Source organism: Leptonychotes weddellii, chromosome 9 (assembly GCF_054177405.1).
Source record: "Leptonychotes weddellii isolate Sample4059 chromosome 9, ASM5417740v2, whole genome shotgun sequence".
Taxonomy (NCBI): Eukaryota; Metazoa; Chordata; class Mammalia; order Carnivora; family Phocidae; genus Leptonychotes; species Leptonychotes weddellii.
The window spans coordinates 9325501-9347553 of NC_138377.1; the positions used below are offsets into that span (position 1 = coordinate 9325501).

Below are 22053 nucleotides of genomic sequence, written 5' to 3' on the forward strand. Positions count from 1 at the left end.
ATAAAATTTTTTTAAAAAAGCAAATATATAAATCATGCCCCCTGAAATCGTCATAATTTAACATATTAATCGAAGTTAAATGGGTTGGGAGTTACCAAACTGAATACTTTTATCTTAACCCAGGGGCTCTCACACAGTGGCCCATCCCAGGACCAGGCAGGTCTACAGTAACCTCAGGACTGGTTGTCATAAAGGAAAGGTACTGACGAGCCCACCACCACCACCACCACGGTAGGCTCTGCCAGTCTTATGTTCAAAGAGTCGTCTCCTTTAAGTTCTGAGTGGGGATGGAATCCCAGTAAAAGTGACCAGGCTTAAACAGCTACAAAATGATACAAGAGGCAAATTTACAAATCTGTACATTTTTTAATATTTACTATAATACAGAACTGTAAATATAAGAAGAAACAAATTCAATAATCATTATTTCATCATTTTTATGGAAGTAGATTTCTTTTTAATTTTTTCATTAGGAACACATCTTACTAAATAAAGCATTAAGTATTCTCTTACAAGAGTTAGCTCCAACTCAAAGGTAAAATAACCGCCATGACCCACCCACTTCCCAAATTCCAATTTTTCTATACAGTGAATCTTTGGTTATTGTATTTCCAGACACCAAATTATCAGTGCTTTAAAGTTAAAACAACTGATGTTTTAAACATTCATTCTCTGCAAAAATCCCTTCTCTTATTGCATGGCTTTTCCATGTGATTCTCAAAAATATAATAATGATAGTTAAGCAAGAGACATTATGATATTATTGTACTCCTTTTTATGGGTTAGAAGAATCTGGTAAGCAAGTAAGATAATGAAATTGACTAAAACACACTGTAAAAAGGGAAAGCATTAAGAAAAGAAGCATGCTCTTAATAGAAGCACTACTAATACTGTATAGCAGATACCATATACAGCTTAGAGCATCACTACACACTCTACCAATGGCCAACATTTTGTAATAACTATCGATGGTTAGTGAAATTTGGAAGAATTCTTAGAGATTTCTCTTTATCGAATATCCTGTGTTTAAAAGACAGGAAAAATAAGTCCCACTGAGATTCTGTGATTTGCACCCCCCCCCAAATCACAGAATTAGTCAGTGGATTTGACCTGCTCTTTGGACTCCACTTCTTATATTTCATGGTGGGGGGGGGGCAAGTTTCTAAATCTTAGCCCACAGGTCATAATTTCAAGACTCTCCATGACAAGCAGATCAGGAGAAAAGAGGTCAATTTCCATCAGAGCCTGATTCCTCTCTCCAGCCCATTCCCCCCAAATGTAGGTCCACTTGGATAACATCCCTCTGGCCATAAAAGAACAAAAACAACAACAACAAAATGACAGGATGGGAAACATCATATTTAAGTTTCTGTCTAAGAAAGGCTTTAGCCACACAAAGATCTTTCAAGCAATTTACTCCAATAGCAAGTCTCCAGCATCCATAAACATACATGGACATTCTCAAAGGTTCTGATTAAATGCTCACCGTGTTGGCCATGCTGTAGTAAAGGAACTAGATCCAGGAGAGTCACCAAAGTCACGTAGAGGCCTTGATAGTCCAAAGAAGGGTAGTCTGACAAGTGAGCATCACGACTTTGCAGGCCGCGTTCAGAGGGAGCATCTCGCAGGACGCTGTAAAGGAGGGAGCGAGTAACAGTAGGGTTGATGGAACTGACCTGCGGTCTTAGAGATGGGGTGAGTGGGAATGGCACAGGAAAAAGACACATGGTCATGGGCACTGTCAAATTGGAGGCATCTTGGTTTTCCTTCTTCCCTGTGCGGGACAAAATGCTGTTGGGGGGACAAGGAAAAAAAAGAGACAACAAAGACACAAAGAACAGCACATTACATTGAAATGACACTCTAAAACAAATAATAAAACTCCAGATATATCCCACATAAGATGCAATTGCTACACCAGCAGTGTCTACAAATCGAGTATGGGTCGCATAGCTTCATGCTCACAGAGATAACCAATAACGCAAGGTTTCTTTTGTGGAAGTTGCATTGCATCTCATGTGTTATCTGGTTAGTAAGGAGCAAAAATATAAAAATGCATGTTTCAGTGCCAAACCCATGTTTTACAGTTTATCAATTTGGTGAAGGAGAGGTTTCCTCGAAGGAAAACCAGTGGCTTCATCTAATGAGTTAGGGCTTCTATTACTAATTAAAACGAGATTTCAAAGCAAAGGAAGTTTTCAGCAAGACTGTCTTAACCGGGTAAGTAAAAACCTGCAAAATATAGGTATGGCACTTGCAGAAACATGTTTTAGCAAAGAATAAACATGTGTGTTTATTAAGAAAGTCTTAAAAATCACATGTTTATTGCATCAAAATAATGTCTATATGTATATTATGATACTGTTTCATGACATTCTGTCAGTATCATTTGAGATAATGAAGTTTAAACAGGCATATGAATTTAGAAATAATACATATTTCTAAAATGTTAACTAAACTACATTGGAAAAGCTATAAAATAATATATAGTAGATGGTCCGTAGCATTATGTTTGTGAACTAATGATAATGGTTATTTATGTGTGTTTTTTTTTTAAATTTTGCATGTTGGGGAGGAAACATTTTATTCTACGAATACAAACAGTGGTTTATTAAATAGTTACCTTCAAAATTCTAAAGACTAGGCAAGCAGTATCTGTCATATAGCTGCACATCATACAATAAGATCTCATATATTACTGCTGCTACTTACGTTATTATTCAACAAAACTCACTAAACACTAAAGGAAAGATAATTTAGAAAGTTAAAAAAAAGTTTAATGGGAATAAAAATAAACTCTAGAAATAAACTGGCTTTCGTTTAGCCTTCCTTTTTAAATGAAAACCTTTTAGTAAAAGCGATAAAGCAGAAGAGTTGTTAATTTAAAAATAGAAGAAATGACTGCTTTGGCCAGATATTTAGGTTTTTTAAGTTAGGTTATACTATTTATCATTAAAGACAATAGCTATACATTATAATGATAGTATCTGCTGCACTTACAAAGTGCTTTTATATAGTACACTTACATGTTAATCAAAATAGATAACAATTTATAAATGTTTCATTACATAAAAATAACCTCGTTTTACACTTAATTCTGTGCATCAAACATTACTAAGTTCTTAGTTAATGGTATTACATTTACCATTGCACAGTGGTGTGAAGAATTGGTTAGTGTCAAGCATGCTTGCTATTTCAAATTTACATTTATTTCTATTTACTCTTAGTGCAAAATATGTTACAAATGTAAGAAAAATGACTACATGCTTTTTATTTTCCATGTGCCTAATTTACCTCGATTTCCTTTGTCTTCTGTTACCCAATGTCCAGGGAAAAACAATTAATAATAATAAAGATAATTTCAGAATAGTCATGTAATACTTCTTAGCAAGAAATAACTTAAGATTTAGTGTAATTTTTTTTTTTACTTTTAAAGGGATTAAATTTACCTTGTTTTGTGTGTGATGTATTTAACTTAAAGTAAGCTTATGATTTACAGTGGGATAATATCAACATTCCAGTACCATCAGATTTTCCATCAGACTTTATACTTTCCTCATATAACTTGATTACTCCTAAAAGTACCACCTTTAAATGTTATATTCTTGATAAGCCCAGTCACCAAAAATCTGTTTTAATCCTGTAGGATTCTATCCCACTGAAAATTCCTTTAGAATCACAACAGATGTAAGTCAGAAATATTATTTCCCAAACTTCAGCCCTAAGTTAGCCTACTACCAGCATCATTTCAAAATTACAAGATGCGGATCTTATAGAAGTGATACAGAAAAACAACATTTGCCTTAAAGAATAAAATCAGCTATATATCATATATTAATGCTGTCCTTTAAATTAAGTACAGTTCTGTCATCAGATTTTTCCTTGGTGGGGGAAATATAGCACATTATTATTTTTTCAAGTATACTTTAGTATTGTTCCAAAGTTTGATATAATTTAACAGACACTAGTCAAATAAACTTTGGAGACTCTGTTTTGGTATTTTTCCCTTCCTGTATACATGGGGTTCCCAAATGATAGCAGCAACAAGTTCATACATGCAGGGAGGGAGAATGTCAGCATTGAAACAGTAAAACTTCTCTCTCACTGCCTCTAGATTTAATAAGTAGGTGAAGTTGAGAAAAAAATGGCTGAAGATGAGTTATCCATGAAACCAGTTTTAAATTACCATTCATGTTTCAATGTAAGGAAATGTTTTCATTTGTGGAAAAACTAAAGAAGGGCTCATGAATCAATGTACAATGCATTGTGATTTTATGATGTTTTGTGAAGTTTATTCAGAAAAAAAAAAACTTATTTCCCCAACCAAACTGTCTAACTTGGGAATGATAAAACCATCTACCCCAAGTAAAGTTCTTCCCCAGAGGTCTGTACAGCCAACCAAAAAGAATACGAAGAACGCCCTGCTCAGAAGAGTTTGACCCAGCAACCAACTTTTCACCTTTCCTTTTCCCTCCTGAGATCCTCTTTATATCAAACATTTACTTCCAACATCAAGAGGAACCAAGAGAAGAAGACCCCTGTGGGTATGGAGAAAGATGAGAAGTTGCCCTGAGGTATTTATAGCATAGAAAATTAATACATCAATAAACTTTCTATAAGATTATGAATTTTGACATTTGAGTTGAATCTCTCTACTGTCAGCAAAATTTACTTGACCATGCTATGCTCTAAAGCTACTCTGTGGACCTCAAATCAGTAATTGGAAGGTCTATGTTTTCTTCCTAAGCATTTAAAAATTACAATTCAATTAAGATTTTTGAACTGAGACTAGAATCCCTTTTCAAAACATATCAAACATTTTCTAAAGAGTTAGCGACAAGTAGCTTTCCCCAAACTTAATGATTTTTAAAAAGATTTTATGTGCTAGCAGCTTGAATGGCACCAGCAGAGAGATCTGGGGGAAGGAATTCCAAAAGACCATATGACATAGAAAGATTGGAAACCTTTAAATATTCTGCCAGGTAAGAGACAAGATCCTTAAAAAAGACCTTAGATTTTAAATATGGCCCCGGAATGTTTCCAATGTAAAATGCACAGACTCCTCTGTAGTGAGGGGGGATTAAAGTAGACGATCTTCATAGGTCCTTCTAATAATAAAAGCAAACAAAAAACTAAACTCTGAAGTTGTGTGTAAACTGTGTGTCTGTTCCCATACTTAGGTCCCTGCTAAATGAAAATGAGTACAACTCAGCACTCAGAATTTTACCCGGTATGCCAGGTCACTGGTAGATGAAGTAAATGCTCTAGAGGGATTGCTGCAATGGATGAAATTTGGACGAAAGTCAACTCAGTTCAGCAAACATTTGTTGATCCTCTTCTGAGGACCAAACTCTGCTCTAGGCTCAAGGGTTAGTAAGATGAATAACGCACAGGACTCACCTTCTCCTAACTAAACCCCATGAACTTTAATGTGAGTCTAATTAAGAGCTAAGTAGACATATGTGGACTATTCAATGCTGATACAATCAATTATGGTAACATAATCTCTCCTCTCCTGTGCATTAAATTAATTGAAGTTAAACACCTAGGCTAATCTCTGCCTTTGGGAATATGTACAAAACTCTATTGAAATCAGTAAGAGTTATGTGCAATGCATGAAAACCACAGGACTATTACTCTAAAAATGCAATCCTGACTCAAATGAAGCAGCTGGTACTTCGGGTTACAGATTTTAATCAAAATAATAATAATTCTGACTTCCTTGAGAATATCCAAACAGAAAGACAGAGAGTTACTCTGTGAGAATTCATCTCTAATTCTTTCTTCCTGTTTCTTTTCAAGAATCTGGATTCTGAAGGCTAGAAGTGTTTCCGAATGTAAAAATCGTCAAAAATGCAAAGGGAACCTATCTTGTTAGTGAGTAGAAAATCTTACCACACCAAATACCCAGACCATCTCATTTGTCTTGAACTAATAGTGTAAATAAAATGAAGAAATATAAATATGACTGGCATGGATATATATACCACCAGTGAAAGTAGTCTGTCATAACTTGGTCCAATATGCGGGACAAGAGTTTTAAGTTCTATATTTCCAGTAAGCAAAAGAAATGAAAGAGTTTTGAGTTGTTTTTTTTCGTTGTTGTTGTTAATGCTGAGGTAGGCAAAGAGAAAAAAGAAACTGCATTGGGTTCAGCCCAAGAGTTGAACCTATAAGTACTAAAGTCCAACCCATGACATGTTACCCTGCTTAGGGTTTTCACTCTTCCTCCCACTACATGTGAGTGTGTCCTATAGGCTGTCAACTCTGCTCTGACCTGCTGCTATCCACAACAAATTGCTAAGTGAGAAAAAGAGCTAAAACATCTGGGAATTGAAATACTGTCCACATCACTTTAAGTATAGCTCAATTTAACTTCCAAAAAGTTGGCAAGTCTTTGCAGGAAGCACTTCCTTTCCTCCCTTAATCTCAAGGACAGCCGAAACTAGGCTATGGACTCAGAATGGATGCTGGTATTCCCAAAGGCCAAACCCAAGTTTTTATGAAGAGAAGTGTCTCTATCCCATGATAACTAGTAGTACTAGGGAGAGGCAGTGTCACGTAATTATTGAGTGTGTGTTCTGTGGATGAGGACCACCAGGGTCCAATGCTGGTTCCAACACTTACTAGATATGTACCTTTGAGCAGTTTATTAAACCACTCTATGCTTTAGTTTCATTATTTGTAAAATGGGCGTAAGACTACACTCATTTCATAGAATTATTATAAGGGATTATATGAGATGACATGTAAAGCACTTAGGACAATGCTTAACACCTATAATTACTGGTATTATCACACACTATGGCTATGATAATGATGATAATGGCAGCTATTTTGTTACTATTACATTAGGAGTAGTTGCTGATGCGGTCTCCCTTTGAAAATGGACTCGGCTCAATTGCATAGAATCTTCTCCAACAGCTACTTGAACAAACTACCTTAACATCAGTGTTACCATTAAAATGTTATCACCCATGATCATATCCAAAGATCCATCACTCAAGAAAATGGAAACTTCATGTCTTGCAAACATGACTTCAGTATCCCAAATTTCCCAACCTTCTGACACAATGACAAAGACTTAAGCAGCAGGCTTCAAAGTGCCAATGGGAACCTCAATTTCTTTGCAAAGCAAATTCAGACTTTGCTTCCTACTAAAAAATGGCTCTCACTTTGCAAACTCCCAGAATTTGTGATAAAAGAAAGCACCTGCCATTGAAAACCCTGACTTCAATGACAAAAAGGAGAATTCAAAAGAGCAGAGTCAGATGCTTGGTGTATACACTTAAGCAGATTATCACTATGAAAACTGAACAAATGCTTTCCCCTGCAATTTGAAAAGAGAAATCGCCCCTAACAAGGTCCTCAACTTAGTGGGCAAGTATGAAATCCATGAATCTGATAAACAGAATCCCTTTGAAAGAGAACAGGGACACCAAGGGTTCTAAAGAAGACAAGGTATTCCAAAGAATAAGAACAAAGAGCAGGGCTGCAGAAGATCAGTAGCTGACTTGATGGCATGAAGCTTCTTTCTGCAAAGCTGAGCCTCAGTCCACTGGGACCTCCAGGACCACCAGGGCCACGCCCCTCATTCCCCACTGGTGTTCTGTCCTGAATCCCTATCTCACAAAAATGCTACTAAGAAACAGTAGCAAGTCAATTTTTGTGTTTCCAAAAATCAGATCTGGAGCGTGAAGATCATGGTCACTAATGGAGAGACCGAGCCTTAGAATTTAATGGAAAGGGAAGTGCTCCCCTCCCTTCTTAGCAGTGATTTCCCAAACACCTGAGTGGCTCCCCTCCATCCACTTGTTTTTCCTAATGAGAACTGTGAAGGAGATAGTTGCCTCCCATCTCTGTGTCACAGTCAAAGCGGCCAGGATGTATTTCCCTATCCTTGTCCCGCACAGAGTGTCCACATCAATTGTCAAGCATGTTGAACGCTTGAAGTGGCGCAGATGGTTATTTCCATAGATCGTACTTCAAGAAATAGGAAATACTACAGATGAACCTAAAACGCTACTTAATTCTGATTTTCTTGAAGACTGTCTCCTATTCTTAATTTTAAGCAATGTAAATTCTCCTTCCCACCCCACTCTATGTTAGTGCCACACACAGAACCTTTTATCACTGTACAAATCTCTTGAGAAGATGTAAAATGAGGGAAAGCAGACTGTAGCCATGCAACCCATTTTTTTTTTCCAGTTAGGTCTGTGATCTAATCTGCTGTATACACCCAGAGAACCTGAGTCCAGACTCTTCTGGCAGAGCACAAGAAAACAGAAGGCCCTTCAAAACTTTTGAGTTCGGTAAAAGTTTAGGTCCCAATCAATTCAGCAGTACTACCTAATAATTCTTCCGAAGTACAGGATATTTTAAAGCTTACCTTAACAAGGTCTGAGAAAAGTATTTCAGGGTGTTTGCAATATCTGTCCCTGAAGGTACAGGATAAATGTTGTGAAGAACCCGGTTATGATATTCCTGTAAGTACCGGATCTTGGAAGCAACTAGATAAAAGCAAAACAAAACAAAACAAAAAAAAAGAAAAATCATCTTGTAATATGTATTAGGTACACAGTTTGTTGAATTTTTTTAATGATTAGATACAGGAATTTAATTAATATTTTATGGAAAATATGTTAAATTTTTACTGGAATTCCATGATAGAAACCATTTAAAAGACCTTTAATTTCTTATCATTGTATTAAGCACACAAAACTTTTTTAGTTATCTGGCTTAATATCCTATTCACAAATTATCTATTACTTTTTTTTATCACTAAGAAAGGCAGTACTCCAAATCATTTTATAATCACCCCCCAGTTAGCTTATTATTAGCAATATAATAATAGATATAAATCTCTGCCACCAGAGAATTATATTTAAGATTGCTGAACTAAAACTGAAGAAGAAAACTCAAAGGTCTTTCAACAACACTCCAAAAATCCTAAAATATAGAGAATCTCTTGCACAATGGCATCAGTCAAAACCAGATTTTTAACTCAATCAGTGATCATAAAAGCATGTAGCATATTTAATGAATGTTTGAACTGTGAGAATATGTTAAGAGGAGAGTAACTTGGTGAGTATTAAGTAAGAATATAATGATTGGGTGGTAATAAAAATATAAAAAATGCATGTCACATTTTTCTTCCAAGGAGTTTCAGAAATTAGGAGACTTCCTAATAGCTTTTCTGAGCATGGCTGCTCAGATCTTCAAGATTCAGGAGGGACTAAATGGGCTTGTTTAACCTCCTAGACCTACCTGGAGTCACCAGCATTGTCCACATTCCTGACCTGACCTTTGACCTGGCTGCAGTGAATGGCCCAGTTCTAGTCACTCCTCTTTGCAAATCCCAAGGGGCCATGATGATCACCGTCTCTCAGGTCTCCTCTTCCACAGAGCTCTCAACACTGTCCATTTTGTCCTTTCAATCTTTACGGCTACAAGGGAGCCTTTTAGGTGGTATGGCTCACTGTCAGCAGTTAACAGAAGACATATCAAGTCCTGGAGAAGCAAGATCTTGCTGTTCCCAACAGCCCATGGAAACAAGCTCCTGGATGCATTCTAACTGAAATCCTGGCATAAGCAACTTAAGAAAAGTCAAATGCTTTTGACAGGTGTGGGACGTAGAATCACAGAATGATGAAATATCAAAACTGGAGGGACCTTAGGGGCCTTTTCCCAAAACCATTTCATTTTAAAGATGGGGAAAATGAAGCACATAGGTTGTAAATGGCAGAGCTAGATCAGAACTTAACACCCTCGTCCCCATCCTGCTCCTTCCACTGTGACATACTCTAGAATACGACTCTCAGATGAAGTCATTATGAAGATAGCGGGTGTTCGCTGCTTGATATCAAAGCAATTCAATTCCCAGCTGTTACTAGGTTAATCATTGATTCTATATCCCATATATACCATTGATCAAATCTACCTTTTCTCCCTCCTACTCCCTGCACTATTTCCATAATATGGTTAGCACTTCCCCACAAAAATAAGGCTAGATTCCAGAAAATAATACCTTAAGTTTGTATAGCACATCACCTCTGAAGAAAGCAACAAGTTTATATCCATTGTCTCAACGAACCCCAAAAGTATCTGGTTGTAAATAACTTTTTTCCTGAGATAAGGTAAAAAGAAGTGATACCTGAAACTGTTTCAATGACATAATTTATAAAAACCCATTTTCTTCTCAGTGTTTTTGATCTCCGCGCTGTTCACCACCTTTTTAAAAATCATATGACGGGGGTCCCCATATTAAGTCCCAGATATTTGAGATCTGTGCTAAACAGCACATGCTTTCTGCTCACCCACCATCACAGTAATGCTTTGTTACTATGACTTTCCTCCAGCTTTAATATTCAGCAGATTTCTGTCAAGTATTTCAGGAATACTATTAATCATTCCACCACCTAAAAAAGGTGTTGATGGTACAGGCTGTGGACAATAAACTCATGTGAAGAAAAAAGCCATAGATCCCAAACTCAATGCTTGCTCATAATTCAAGAGCTACAAAACTGTCACTACACAACAATGACAAGCATTCAAAACTGTGTGTGAAATGAATGAATATTCTTTTTAAAGTTCCTTTTGTTAAAATGCAGCAGTGGCTCCTTTCAACAGGTATCCAAACATGCAAGGGAGAGCAGAGATAAGAACCACTCCCTACTTTGAGACCTCTTAATATTTTACAAATGTCACATTGCATTGTCTTTATTTACTTACCTGTTTGTTTGCTATACCAGGTTGTCAGTTTCTTGAAGGCAGAAACTATATCTGACTCCTGTCTCTATCCCAAGCCTAACACACTGCCTGGCACTTGGTAGGTACTTGATATATTTGCAGGATAAATGAACAAATGAATTATCACTTTGATAATACCCCTTATCGCTGGGGGGAGGGGGGTTCTGCATATATACATCTCTGTCTCCCACACTAAATTGCTGACTTTTTTTATTCCTATGCCAGACATCTAGGAGATGGTCAATAAATAACTGACTAGTGAAGATGGAAACAGGGAAGAGAGAAAGAAGAAAAAAGATAGTGATGAGTAATCATGAAAGACAACTTCCAGAACCGGTTGGAAAAATGCTCAAGCTAATTTTTACACTGGCGAATGCAACAAAATCTTAGCAGTGGTAGATTTATTTAACTTTCATGTTTTCAACTATTGGAGAACATCCAGAAAGGTCCCTGACATACAGTAATTTGTAATTGTGCTGAGGATGTGAATAGAACTCATTTACCTTTCAACTTTGTACACACACACACACAAAATGGTCATTTGGCTGGTTGCTAAGCTCATGTGAGCAACCAGCAGCCTCACTGCAGCACAGAGGTCTTATTCTTTACTCAACAATATACCTGAATATTGCTGCAGAAGCTCAGATAATTGAGATATAAGCAAACAATCTCCAAGCTCAACTGACCCCCAGACTACCTTTCTCTAGTAAGCTCCTTCTTTTACCCTCTCCAATCACTGTTTCATCCCTCTCCATATTTTCCAAAACTCCCCCATACCCACTATTTTCCTTACACTTTGTTATGGACTGCATTGTGGCCCCCACCCCCAAAATCATATGTTGAAGGCTTAATGTCAAAACCTAAGGCCTTTAAAGTGGTGATTAAGTCAAAACTAAGACCCTTAGAATAGACTCTAATCCAGTGTGACTGGTGCCCTTATAAGAAGACATTAGGATACAGGAGAGACACCAGGGATCTGTGTACACAAAGAAAAGGCCACGTAAGGACAGGGAGAAGGTGGCCATCGGCAGGCCAAGGAGGCAGGCCTCAGGAGCAACCAAACATGCTGACACCTTGGTCTTGGACTTCTGGCCTCCAGGACAGTGAGAAAATTAATTCCTGTTGTTTTTGCCACCTAGTTTGTGGGGCTCTGTGATGGCAGCCCTAGCAAACTGACTAATACATCACCACAAAGGAAATCCTCCAAGTGTGTAAGTCAGAGCTGAGTCCAAGCTCTGAAATCAAACAGTTCTGGATCAAGACTTTGGCTCTACCTCTACTTAACCCCCGTTTCCTCAACTGTAAAATAGGGATAATCATACCAACCAATTCGCAGTACTGAATATTGTGAATATTAAGTCCCTGTGCCAACCACTTAGCATAGTACCTAGTACATACTCAACACAGAGCAGACAGCAAAGCTTACCCGCATCTCCTTCTTTCCTTTTCCAATTAAACTTCATCAATGGGACCACTACTGCTCTCCCTCCTACTAAGTCATGTCCATAAGCATTCAAATAAACTCTAGAGTGTCCCTTGTTAAAAGGAAACAAAAACCTCTCCCTTGACATTCCCCTCCAGCACTGGCCTCTCTCTTCAGAGCCAAGATTATAATGAGTTGTGTACACTCTCATTCTCCGTCACTTCTAATTCTTCTACTCACTCCAGTCAGTCATGCACCTCCACCACTGCACTGAATCCCCTTCTCCCGCCATCATATGGAGCCTCCATGTTGCCAAATCCAATGGGCACTTTCCAGTCATCATTTTACTAGGCCTTTCAACACATTCCATACAGCCAATCCCTTCCTCCTTGACACTCACCCCCACTGGCTTCCCAGCAACCCCATATTCTCCTAGTCTTCCCCCTCACTGCTCCACTGCATCCTTTCAGGGAGCATTGCTTGATGTTTAATGTCATAATCCCTCAAGGCTCAGTCCTAGACTCTCTGTTCCTCTCTCTCTCCAGATTCTCTCCACAGCCAATCTCATCCATCCATAGTGCCTGCAGCACGATCCATGCCAACGACTCTTAAGTGTGTATCTCCATCCCAGACGGGTAGCTCTTCTGAGTAACAGACCTCATCTATTCAATGTCTCCCCTTAGTAAGGTAAACATGCTCCACACTGAACTCTTATCTCATCCCTTACCCCTCAAAAAACCAACCCCACCATCTATGCAATCTACCAAGTCACTCCAACAAAGTATTCTGAAAATCATCCTTGACAGCTCCTCTTCCCTCTCCTCACACCCTCTACCCAACCTGTCACTAAGTCCTGTCAATGCTACCACCAGAACATACCTCCAATCTGTTTTCTGTTCTTTATCTTCACTATCATTACTGGGCACCATCATCTCCCGATCAATTGTGAAAGCCTCCTTACTCATCTCCCTAGTTCTCTCTTGCCTCTCTCCAGTTCCTTCTCCTCAGAGCAGTCAAAGAGACCTTTCCAAAATATAAGCTACTGCATGCAAATCCTTCAATGGCTGCCCATTGCCCTCAGAACAAAATCCAAAATCCTTAACATATTATACCAGGTCCTTGCCTACTTTCCAACTTCATGTCATACCTTAAGAGCCAGACATATTGGTTCTTGCCCCAGTTTTCTGAACTGGTCAAAGCTACTTTTTTGCCTAAAAACCTTTATATGTGCTTGTCCCTCTTCCTAGAATGCTTTTCCCTCTACGTTTATCTGGCTAACTCCTACTTCTACTTCAAGGCTGACTTAAACTATCACTTCCTCATGGAGGTCTTTGCTGACTTCCCTGTCTAAATGGATTCCCTTTCCTCCACCCTCATTTTGCTCCGTCATAACACCCTATTCTTTTTTCTTCCACAGTAGTTAGCACAACTTTTAATACTCATTTGGGTGATGTTTTACTGTCTCTCCCAAGTGGATAGTAGGCTCCAAGAACTATGTCTCTTGTTCTGCATTATATACCCCCAAGTGCCCAGTGGATGTTGAAGTTGCTAGGTCCTAGAAAGGATGAAAGGAAAGAAGGGAGGGAGGGGGACAGTGGCTTTTCCCACTGATCAAACTTTATTTCTTTATAAAAATAGCCAAAAGGCCAACTGTTAAAGCTGTGATGAAAATAAAGAAAACATGAAAAGGAGTCTGAGAAAGTGATGAAATTTATCCAGGCATACATGCATCTAATCTCTGCTCTGATGTTTCACTACATCCCATCCCCACCATTTCCTAGAAGCTTTGCTACATGTTGAGAGAAAGAGCCACAAAAGCAAAATTTGGTCATTCATTTTAGGCAGGGATATAAAAATACTTTAACAAAACTGGGATCATATATTAGTTTTAAATCATTTTTTCTTTAAATCTTAAGCATTTTCCTATGTCACTAAGTATTTTTAATAGCGACCCATTCCTATTTTTAAATTTGTATCAGTCTATGCTTATTATCATAAAAGTAAAAAATTCAGGTAAGTCCAATGAAAAAAAATAAAAATTATCTAAAGACCCACTACTCAGAACTATGGTTAACATTTTGGTGTTTATCCTTATAGGAAATTTTCTCTGCATAAATACACATTTACAAAATTGGGATTAGACTGTATATAGTTATAGAATCTGCTTTCCTCACTTTCCATATCAGAAATACATTTCTACATGATCATTTTAATGTACGTACATTTTATTTATGTAAGTAAATTGTAATTTTTTTCACCGATCATCTATCTGTGAGATTTGGGGTTATTTTCACTCTTCTAGTCAATGTTGTACAGAATATCCTTTCAAACACGTGTAAAAATCTTTAGCTATTTCCTCAGAATACATTTTTAGTCACAGAGTTGCTGAGTCAAACAAGAAATACTCATTGTGAAGTGTTTGATAGGGGGGTTGCCTGGGTGGCGCAGTCGGTTAAGCGCCCGACTCTTGGTTTCAGCTCAAGTCCTGATCTCGGGGTGGTGAGATCAAGCTCTGAATCAGGCTCCATGCTCAGCAGCACAGAGTCTGCTTGAGATTCTCTCTCCCTCCCAGTCATGCTCGCTCACACTCTCTCTCAAATAAATAATTTTTTTAAAGCTGTTCAGGGGCGCCTGGGTGGCTCAGTCAGTTGAGTGTTTGCCTTCGGCTTAGGTCATAATCCCAGGGTCCTGGGATCAGGCCCCACATCAGGCTCTCCACTCAGAGGCGAGCCTGCTTCTCCCTCTCCCTCTGTGATCTCTCTCACTTTCGCTCTCTCCTCAAATAAATAAATAAAATCTTTAAAAAATAAATAAATAATTTTAAAAAGCTGTTGGTAGGAACAGAGGCACTTCCCTTCAGAAAGACTGTTTCTCTTTATACACCAGTCATGTACATATGAATAATAATGAACAACGTTTACTGAATGTCCACTATTCATCAGGTGCTCCATACATATTATTTTTGATCTTCACCATAACCTTTTGGAGTGGTTTTTATCACTGAATAAACCAAAGCTCAAGAGTAATTGACTCAACCAAAGGCACAAGCTAGTAAGTGGTAGACCAGTTAGTTTCACTGGCTATAAGCCAGGCTTCTCCACTGGGCCTCAGTCTTCTTTAATTACTTTTACTAGCTTAATAATATTTCATTTTATGGTGTAGCATGAAATATTAATACTGCCCCTATTTCACTGTTTGATGACTGTGCTATGCCTAGTATTTCATTAAGGAACACTACAGTGAACAGATGAAATATTAACCTAAATGTGTTTTTAAAAAAAAACACACAAAACAGAACTTGTTTACTTCACTGGTCCCACAGTTTTCTCCTTGAAAAATCAAATCTCTATAATCCTTCAAGGCCCATCTTCAGAGTCACACCATTCATGAAGCCTTCTGCTTGACTCCAGCCATTATCACCACTCCCTTTTCTGACTGGTCAGAGCACTCACTATCTGCCTCAAAAATTCTGTCACTTCATTATATAAATTTGTCACTGATAATAAACTGTTCCAGATGGTTCTAAATTAGTTTCATGTCTGCAAACTTAGTAACCCTAACAATACCTTAAGAACTTTGAGGATACAAAAGAAAAAAAGAACTTTGAGGATACAACTGTGTTAAATATCATTTCAAATTCCCTTAGAATTTGTCACAATGCTAGGTGCATAGCAGATGGTCAACCTTAACACAGTGGTTAAAATGGATTAAAAGTTTAAATGTCAACTATGTTTAAATGTCAACTACAAATAAGTCATTTCTAGATAGAATGTGTTTGTGTAAAATGTAAATAATGCAGAAATTTTTTCATGATTTCTTTTTTTGAAAAGATTTATTTATTTATTTGAGAGAGAGAGAATGAGAGAGAGTGCACATGAGAAGGGGAGGGGCAGAGGGAGAAGCAGACTCCCCGCTGAGCAGGGAGCCCGAAGCGAGACTCGATCCTGGGACTCCAGGATCATGACCTGAGCTGAAGGCAGTCGCCCAACCAACTGAGCCACCCAGGCACCCCTCATGATCTCTTTTTCCTCCCGTCTCTCATTCAATAGAACTCCAAATAATCATTTCCCTTGATATATTCCAAAAATTTTTAAAGGTTCTTCATTATCATTTGCAGAATTGACTCATTTTTTTCTTCAAACAGGCTGCTCATTTTCATTTTCACTTGGACCCTAAACACTGTGGGCACCCATCATGGAGCTATCACAATGTCCTGCGGAGAGCCCTGGAACACAGCGTCAGTTCCCACCTACACCTAGGTGTGACCTCAAGCAAATCATTTAATATCTCTGAGCATCAGGGGTTCTTGTTTGTTTGTTTTGATTTGTTCTGTTCTGGTTTTGCCAAACAAGAAATTAAAATAATACTTGCCCCACATTCATTACAAAAGCTGGTGATTACTATCCTAGATTTGAAAGCACACCCCCTAATCCCATCTTATTTTTTATTGGTTTCTTCTTCCACTACATAAAGTGCAAGACTTTATGGGTTTGCTGTCATTGCTCCCTTTGAAACAATTCATCTTCTTTTCAGCTAAGCCTTCACTGAGAAATGACAGACATATATAAAGAGGCCTGGACATACTTTACAAATTTGGAATACTGTAAATATTTACCACAATGGTTAAAGTTAAAAATTATGTCTGTGCCTTTTTCATTTCTTCTCTTGATTAGAGTATCAGTAAGGAATCAGATATCCTTCTTATTCATCTTGTATGTCTTAATTCACCATTTTCGTGTCTCCCAGGTCCAGAAGATTCTACTTGTTGGTCCATATGGTTCTATCTATAAATCATCTCTAAATAAAATCTACTCTCTGCTCCAACTACACTGACATCACCTTAATTTAAGCCTGCAAAATCTCCTAGATTATTGCTCTGACATCCAGACTGAAATCCTTACGGTCCCTTTTTCACATGATCTTCCAGAGTCATCTTTCTAAAATGCAAACCTTCCTCATTTCCTGCTGGTTGAAATCCAAACAATTAGCTAGAAGAGTCCAACATGAACAGATCCCTGCTCATCTGTCAAGCTTCATGTCTTTTCCATATGTATCACACTTCAGCCATAATGACTTGCAAAAACCCCAATTCATAATGCCCTTACCCTTCCATGGTTTTGCACACTAGTCTCTCTACAAGAATGCAATCCATACTTGACTGTTTGGCCAACTCCTAATAATTCTTCAAAGTTCAGCTATAACCACTTCCACTGTAGATAACTAACCCACCCTACCACAAGATGCATCTCCTTTGTGCTTTCCTAAAACACAGGGCTTTCCTCTATCATAGCAGTCACCACTACATGCTATAGTCATTAACTCACTCACAGTCTCCTTCACTAGGCTGTCAGGTCCTGGGGATCAGAAACTGTCTCTTTTATTTTTACATATCCAGAATTTAGTAAGTGTCTGGTTCTAAATAAATGTCTGATGAATGAGAATGAATGAATGAATTCATGTATCACATGATTCTTGGTACAGCAAAGCTGTTTAGAATTTATACTCTTTTCATAGACTAGTTTTGGATCTTGGTTATGATACTAATTCCCTCCCCCTCTTCTTCCTATTTCTTATAAAAAGGACAATTTGTATCACAAGAACTACTATATCACTTTCTTCCAAAGTCCCAGTTCCACCACTAGCCATTTGGGGGTCTGGTTGAAAGGTGACTGAAGGGGGCACCTGGGTGGCTCAGTCATTAAGTGTCTGCCTTCGGCTCAGGTCACGATCCCAGGGTCCTGGGATTGAGCCCCACATCAGGATCCCTGCTCGGTGGGAGGCCTGCTTTTCTCCCTCTCCCACTCCCCCTGCTTGTGTTCCCTCTCTCACTGTGTCTCTCCCTGTCAAATAAATAAATAAAATAAAATAAAAATAAAATAAGTTTTAAGAAAAAGAAAGCTGACTGAAGGACTGAGGATGGGCTTGTGTCTACAAAGACAGAGAGAGCGTAAAAGAATACTTATTCCAAGAGTGAGAAGGATAGACAGAGAGCCCCACTCTAAAGAATTAACTGCATGAAAAACCAGGCATGATCTTACAATCATAGGACAATACATGCCCTGCTCTCACCTGGCCAGCTCAAGGAACAGAGTCAGGACCGAGAAATATAAATAGTCCTCAGCCTCTGAGTCAGTTTCAACTGGAGATTAGTACTATGTACCTCTAGGTGCAAGAGAGTGAAACACCCTTCATACAGGCACACCCTTAGGAAGAATAATTGGGAAAAATTACTTTAGGAGGAGAACTGGAAAATATACAGGGCCCATTCTATTCAGAATGAGTTAGATTCCCTTCCTCTGCTGCATAAGGACCACGGAGAACTCCCAAGGGCAGCGGTGCCCAGGCTACCCCATTTGAAGACATAATTTGAACCTGTGATACTGGTAAAGATTCAAACTGAGAGAACTTTGGTTGTAAGATAAGGCTATACCAACATACTAGAATTTGGAGTCTTATCTACTGCCCACTGAGCCTAAATTTAGCCCATCACATTTAAAAGTCCTCATTAGTATCTAACTTCTGTCTATCCTTTATTTTTACACGGAGCTGTTGGAGGTTGGGTTTTGGTCTTTTTGTTTACTTTTTACTATCAAAATTTTAAACACATACAAGTAGAGAGAAAAATAAAATGAAGCCATGTACCCAACACTAAACTTCACTATCATATTTGTTTATTCATCAGATCATTCCACTTATAAATACTTAAGTATAATTGCCAACTAAAAAGACACTTATAATCACAATACTACTATCACATCCAATAAAATTAACAAATAAATCCCTTAATATCAGAAGCCAAACAAGATTTGCGAAAGACATTTCATAAATTGCATCTGCACCCCTTCCTCATTCCCTTCTGGTATCACAACTTCACTGTGCAGTCACCAGGCTCCTAAGGAAGGCTTGAGAACACAGAGAATATGGGCCTGTGGTCTCTGTATTCCATTTCTGCCCCACATCCCAGCTCCTCCAAGCCTTTCATTAATTAATTCATTATACATCTGTAATTTTCTACAGCTACAAAAGTCAACTCAACCCTCTTCCTCACTTCACCCCCAACAACTGGAGTTTTTCCACACAGAAAAAAAGTTCTACTTTACATATAGAAAGATAGAGGAACCAAGAGTTTAAAACATATAGAAAATTAGGGTCAACTAACACTAAAACCCAGCTGTCATTTTAATTTGGGCTCTTCTACTTACTACCTATGAAAACTCAGGTAAAGTAATGAACTTCTCTGAGCCTCAATTTCCTAACCTATAAAATGGGGATAATGATATCTATCTCACAGGGTTGCTATAAGGATTTTTAAATATTACATAAATAAACTACTTATCACAATGACTGGCACATAACAGACAATAAATCGCTACTGTAATTAGCAGTTACATGTGTGATCCTTCTCCTTTCCCTTTCCCAGTCCAACCAATACTGTGAACCTTAAAATGGAATAACCGGTGGAATAAAGAAAACACAGCAGTGATCTTTCATCAAAAAATCAAGCATAACCACACACAAACACACACACATAACCTATTACTACATTTGGTATTAAAATCCAGTTTTATATTCAGAGACTTATATTTTTTAAAGAATAAAAATTAAATCTAGCTAATAATAAAGACATTCCAAAATGGAGATGTGGGCAGAACAACTGTTTGGGAGGTCTAGTGAGAAACCAGAGTTCTTCACAAATCCTTGATAAAAGAAAGATCTTTCTCCTTTGAGGAAGGTCATACTCTTCAACTGAAAGCAAAACGTCATAAAGATACAAACGAAGGGTGATGGAAAGGATATACCTATTTACAGAGCTAAAACAGTCAAATATCCCCTCAAAAGCAAAAAGATGTCAAATGTCACAAATTTCATTGTCTATCTGTCCAAGTATTCACATACTTACATATATGTACTTCAGTCGGTTTTGGTTCCAGGTGGCAAACTTTACCTGGACCTTTCAGCAGACAGGGGAGATCAGTGAAAAACACTCTCATTCTTTGGCAAGTGATGCCAACACCATCAACATCATTACATTGTAGATCATCACATTATCATCATCAATTACCTTTAGCATAGCCATTTACACTTTTCAGAGCATTTCCACAGACATTATTCAGTTACATTTTTGAGCAGCTAACTTGTAAGAAACAGGAGTTGTAGGGAATTTTAGACATCAAGTAAAAGTTAAGCAGCAAAGGGGAAGGAAAAGGTATCAGTATTCTCACTTGTTTATCAGATATTGATTTAACACCCACTGTGTGCCAGGCACTTTGAGGTGTGGATAAATAAAAAATAAAAAAGATATAATCCTCATCCCATGGGTCACAATAATCTCAATAATAATTCTAAATTCTGAGTGTTTACTTTGTGACATAAACACAAAAATAACAGTTATATTATTATTATTATTATTCCCATATTACTGATGAGAAAACCAAGGCTCTGGAGAGGTTAAGTAACTTGCCCAAGGTCACATAGGAGATAAATGATAAAGCCACTTTCTGACATGTCACCTATAAAGAGAAACAATTGAACTAGTTGTGGCCCACCATATATTTTTTAGCACATTTAAAAAAAATAGATACATAAAATCATCTAATGCTTTCATGCACGAGTTAGTGAGACCTAACCACTTGCCAACTGGAGAAAGTCTTTTTTTTTTTCCCCATTTGGAAAAAGTCTAACATGAAATTTCATTTGCCAGAAATAGGACATTTGTAGTAAAAAAAGGGGGGGAAACAATTTATTTGAGTCAAAAGAGAATACTGCTGTTCCAGTTTCTACCGGTCAGGAGAGCTTGTTCTAGAAACCATGAAAGTCCAACTTCATGGTGTGATGGGGAAAATGGTAAGGGCAGTGAAGTTTCTTCACACTGAGTGTTCCGTGGATGTTAGCAATGGTTTGACATGGAATATGGAGCCCTATTTTAACGCCAATCAAGTTAGATTACAAAAGTTTGTTCTTAAAAGTTTATTGGACAACCTCCTCTCAGATCAAGATTTCAAAACTGAAGAACTTAAGAGGCCAAATTTTAAGTACCTCCCACCCGATCCAAAGAGTGACTCACAAACTTGTACCTTCCTTCTGGTGTGACAAGACATCCGAAAACTGTACTTGAAACTGCCAGAATGAGGGTGGGGAGGATCAGGAGTATTACCGATTTGTTCAAGGAAGTAAAAATCCAAACATAGATTTGGCAGATGAAAACTAGAGAATGTTTTAATCTCTCACTGCTAAACTGTACTGAGCTCTCTATAATCATAGATTTTTCAGGAACTGAGGAGCTATTTGGTAGAAATTAAATAATTTCAGAGATATACAGAGGCTGATGACTATGAATCATACTTTAAGTTTCTACATGTAAGTGCAATACTCAAGACATATCTGAATTATCAACCATCTCTCCAATCAACGTGGCTCCATTTCAAAAGAAAATGATTACACTGAAAATAAATTATACTGCCTAAGAAGATACAGATATCTCAGAATTGCCTAAATAAGATGATGAATTATACACAGCACTGTCTTGAAATGTAAATGTCTGGTTATGTGGGGTAAACTCGGAAGTATCTGGGATCCTGCTTTCCTGTTAAAGTACATTGTCTTCTGTGACAGCGCCAAAGTCCAAGCTGAGATTCATGACCAATCAGGAGTTAAAATTCATACATGCTATGACTCAGAATATATGACACAATACTCAAGAATAATTCAGTCCATCACACAACATTTTCTCTAACTTGACTAAAACTGAGCAACAATTAAATATAAAACCATAACTCTTCAGAGACTCTTTTTAAAACTCTTAAAATTATAACATTTCTTTAGTATTTACTACGTGCCAGGCACTGTTCAAGCATCTTAGCCTTTTAACTCTTGTAAACCTC

General features: G+C 37.8%; 1 protein-coding gene across 10 annotated transcripts in view; it reads right to left on the minus strand.

Annotated features, from left to right (window-relative positions):
• Nucleotides 1–22053, minus strand: part of UNC79 (unc-79 subunit of NALCN channel complex) — a 240667-nt gene that overhangs the window by 196593 nt on the left and 22021 nt on the right. For 6 of the 10 annotated variants that reach the window (XM_081830016.1, XM_081830010.1, XM_081830015.1 and 3 more), the window contains exons 1-3: nucleotides 9268–10119; nucleotides 8390–8510; nucleotides 1487–1632 (exon numbers count right to left, since the gene is read on the minus strand). In XM_081830016.1, coding sequence (XP_081686142.1) covers nucleotides 1487–1632; nucleotides 8390–8510; nucleotides 9268–9370 — 370 coding nt within the window. In that variant the 5' untranslated portion in view covers nucleotides 9371–10119. Of the gene's footprint in view, nucleotides 1–1486; nucleotides 1822–8389; nucleotides 8511–9267; nucleotides 10120–22053 lie in introns of those variants that run through there. The other 4 variants (XM_081830018.1, XM_081830017.1, XM_081830014.1 and 1 more) reach the window with 2 other exon arrangements.